General features: G+C 47.7%; 1 protein-coding gene across 4 annotated transcripts in view; it reads right to left on the bottom strand.

Moving 5' to 3' along the window:
* The window catches only part of VRK3 (vaccinia related kinase 3), a 39286-nt gene that overhangs the window by 15539 nt on the left and 19851 nt on the right, over positions 1 to 3896 (bottom strand). For all 4 annotated transcript variants that reach the window (XM_003801462.3, XM_012812583.2, XM_023507929.1 and 1 more), the window contains 4 exons: positions 3303 to 3369; positions 2248 to 2332; positions 1884 to 1989; positions 299 to 391 (listed from right to left, as the gene is read on the bottom strand). In XM_003801462.3, the coding sequence (XP_003801510.1) occupies positions 299 to 391; positions 1884 to 1989; positions 2248 to 2332; positions 3303 to 3369 (351 nt within the window). The remainder of the gene's footprint in view (positions 1 to 298; positions 392 to 1883; positions 1990 to 2247; positions 2333 to 3302; positions 3370 to 3896) is intronic.

Genomic DNA, 3896 nt, shown 5'->3' with positions numbered 1-3896 from the left:
CAAGTGATCCTTTTGCCTTAGCCTCCCAAATAGCTGGGACTACAGGCACCTGCAACAACGCCCAGCTAATTTTAGAGATGAAATTTTGCTTTAGCTCAGGCTGGTCTCGAACTCCTGAGCTCAGGCAATCCACCCTCCTAGGCCACCCAGAGTACTAAGATTACGGGCCTGAGTCAAGGCGCCGGGCCTGAAGGAAGTCTTTATATATATGATACACAGCAATCCTTTGTCTGCAATAAGCACTATGAAATAAACAGGTACGACATTCCAGAGCAGACAGGACATGGCTTGCTCTTACCTGACTCAGATCCTCTGGATTCACAAAGATATTCTCAGCTGTCACATTGCCATGAACATACTCATTCTCATGGAGGAACTCTAGGGCATCCAGCTAGGGGAAGAAGAAAGCAAGCATCTCCACCAGTAGTATGACTAACACAAAGAGGCTCTGATGTAGGGCTGGGTGAGGGAACCCCTGGGGTTGTCAGCATGCTCTGTGACTGGGAGATTAAGCCTGATTGATTCTGATTGTGGCATTAGGAAGCCCTCTGTGACACCACCTAAGCATACCTCTAATTAGGCTCTGAGAATATTAAGCAGTCAAACTCACACATGGCTTTCCATCTATCTCTTAGCTGACTGCAAACTCAGGAGAGGAAGAATGCCCTTCTGCAAAAATTACCGAGCACCCACGTACATCAAAGAATTCTTTTCATTTCTACTAGAAAGTAGAAATAAATCTAGCTAAACAATTTATATCTTTATTTCCAGCTCCAATTTTTCTACTGAGTACCATACTCCTATACTAACTATAGGGTGTGAACTACATCCTGGTTATATACCAAAGACCTTCCCTAACCTCAGGGCTTTACTGTTCACCAAGTTCTTCTTGTTTTACTTCTAGAAACTCCATCCTCATGGTGTGGAACCCTCTTCAGGTCTTACCCGCTCCCATGAGAAACCTCAGCTTACAGTCTCCCTACCTTCAGTCCATCCCCACATGGGCTCTTAAGTCTTTCTGTCCCAGAGCTGACCCTGTCCCTCCTCTTCTACCTTTCTGTAGCTTCCCTGTACCCTCAGGACAGAGATGTATGAGGCCCTGTGTGACATGGGTGATGCTTACCTCTCTACACTAACTTCATCTCATACCCCCTCTCCACCCCATGCCATGCAGCAGATGCTCTGAACATAAAGACCTCTAAGACTAATCTAACATGCCATGCCCATGATACATCTATCCCTTCAGCAATTTAAACTAAGTCCTCTTATTCTCCATCAGAGCAGGAGGACATTTCTATTGTGAATCCCTGTCACAATCTATGCAACTGTTTTATTTACTAGTGTCCTCTCTCACTAGGCTGTGAGCTTCAAGACACAAAAACCACATCTGTGCTGCTCCCTGCTCTATTCCCAGCCCCTGGGAGAGTGTGCTAACCAGCAGGAACTTGATAATACTTAATGGGAGGGTGAATGATTAAACAAATGAACAAATGCCTTATACTCTTTCTCCCTTAAAAGCCTTTCTGTCACCTGTATCCTTGGCTTGAAATATTCTTTCCTCACCTGTCCCCACACCTACTCAACTTAGTACATTGCTGTTTTCCACTTGTCTCACAAGCGTCAGCTTGCAAACAACCTCCCCTAGGAAGCACAACCTAAGTCTTCAATTTGAGGCTGGGGCCCCTTCCTCCATGCCCATGGCCCCTGAGAGCCCTCCACGGTAATGCTCAGCATCCTGGTCCTAAATGTCTGTGCCAGCCAGCGTCCAGCCCCCAGTGTTCAGCGAAGGGAGGTGGGGGCTAGATGACAATGAATAAGCTGCCTGATAAACTAGGATCTCATGTGCCCCCACATGTGGGGGCTGATATCTTTTAGGTACATACCAACCGGCAAGCCACCTGGAGCACAGACCTCTCTGACATCACATGCTTTGGGTTGTCATCCAGGGCTGACTGAAGGCTCCTCCCCAGGCTGGGGAACACCAAGAACCTGAAGACATGAGCATCCCAGGAGGTTGGAATGAACGGGAAAGGGGAATAGTCCACCAAGAATGGAGGATGGTGGTAGAGTTGCAAGGTCCTGATCCCAGATGAGATTAAGGGTTCTGACTGGTTGGGTACCAGCTTGGTTCAAAAATGGAGGTAAGAAGCAACTCACTGGCCACGGACCCCAGGATATCAACCATGCCTAGGCACAAGACAGGGAAAGAAAGGAGCCGCTGAGGGGGCAGCAGGTAAGGCAGCTTACCTGTACTTGTCCTGGTGAACACCAAAGCCAATGCAGGTGGGGATGGCCAATAGGGGGGTTGAGTGGAGCTTCTTCCACTTGCTCACTGTAGGAGGCAGGGGCTTGAGGTCAGAGACCACCTGGCTCCAGGCCCACGGCAACAAGAGCTCATTCTCAGATCACAGGGCAAGAGTCCCCAGAGCAGACCCTGGGTCTCCTTATAGGAGACAACATCTTCGTAGGTAGGTGATAGGACTGATAAGGACAGAACTGTTAAGAGGGTAGATGTAAGTGACCCAAGAGTGTCTGTGATCCATGTGTGCAGGTGACAGGGGTGAACACAGGTGACTTCTGTGGGAGCATATATAAATCTGGAGTGAGCAAGAGGGCTAAGAGTGACAGAGTAACTTCTAAATTCACATGTAAAGCTCGTGAGATCTATCAATGTTTGAAGTGGCTACCCTGTCACTAGAATGTGCCTCTGTCTGTCTCCCAGATCTCAGTGGGTGGAAAGGGACCAATGCTACTCAGGGAAGAGTCCCGATTGGCAGCATTTGCAATCTCTGTGCTGTAAATATTTCCTACCATGGCCAACTTCAAACCACTCATGTGACATGACCGTGTGAGAAGCTGGGAGAGACACACAACAGACGCTATTACATAGTATTTTGTCCAGGCAAGGGCAATACATTCAAATAACCTCTGGAGTACTGATAATAGAAAATGTAGAGAAATAATTAGGAATGGTGAGTTTCTGGGGTTTAATACCTTTGTTTTGAATATAGTTTGGTTGTAAGTTTATATAATTTAATTTTAAATACTGCCTGTACGTAACAACCAGTTTACAGTATTCCTTAATTCTCGAAAATTTAACACTTGACTCTGCAGAGTTGGTAAGACCCAGCCCCAGCACATGTCATCTTTCCTCTGAGGCCCAAAGGGTAACTGGAGTGAGACTGTGGGCACAGATAGGATGCAAATCAGGGCTTTTGTCCCCTACCATCGCTACACCTGCAAGGAGAACCCAGCCATGACCAAAGTGGGTGACTCCCCTGGCCCATGTCCCTGTGTGATACCTTGTAGAGGCTTGGCAGCCCGCTGGAAGAAGTTCTGCTCGTTGAACAAGCGTCCATCCTTGGCATCCTGGTGGGGACAGGGAGATAGGAAGTCTGCCACACTGAACTTAACCTAGAAAAGGGCCCCCAATACCCAGGGGCCATTTGTTACCCCAGGATAATGGCAGTGATAACCAGATTCCTCAAGTCTCCCATACCAGGGCCAAATTCTGAGGGTACTGCCTGTGACCACGTACAGGGGACTATGCACTGCCTCTCAGCATCCAAGTTCCTTTCATATGTGTCATGACAGGATCCATAGGTTTCTCTAGAATGTGGCCTTAAGCTAAAAATTACATTTGTGCGGCTCATACCTGTAATCCTAGCACTCTGGGAGGCCAAGGCAGGTGGATTGCTTAAGCTCACCAGCTGAGACCAGCCTAAGCCAGAGGGAGCCCTTGTCCCTAAAACTGCTGGGTGTAGGGTTGGGCACCTGTAGTGCCAGCTACTCAGGAGACTGAGGCAAGAGAATTGCTTAAGCCCAGGAATTTGAGGAAGCCACAACACTCTACCAAGGGTGATAGTTAGACTGTCTCAAAAAAAAAAAAAAAAAAA

This window comes from Otolemur garnettii, unplaced genomic scaffold (assembly GCF_000181295.1).
Source record: "Otolemur garnettii isolate 467f Iridium unplaced genomic scaffold, OtoGar3 scaffold00211, whole genome shotgun sequence".
Classification (NCBI taxonomy): domain Eukaryota; kingdom Metazoa; phylum Chordata; class Mammalia; order Primates; family Galagidae; genus Otolemur; species Otolemur garnettii.
This window is presented reverse-complemented; position numbering and strand designations above follow the sequence as displayed.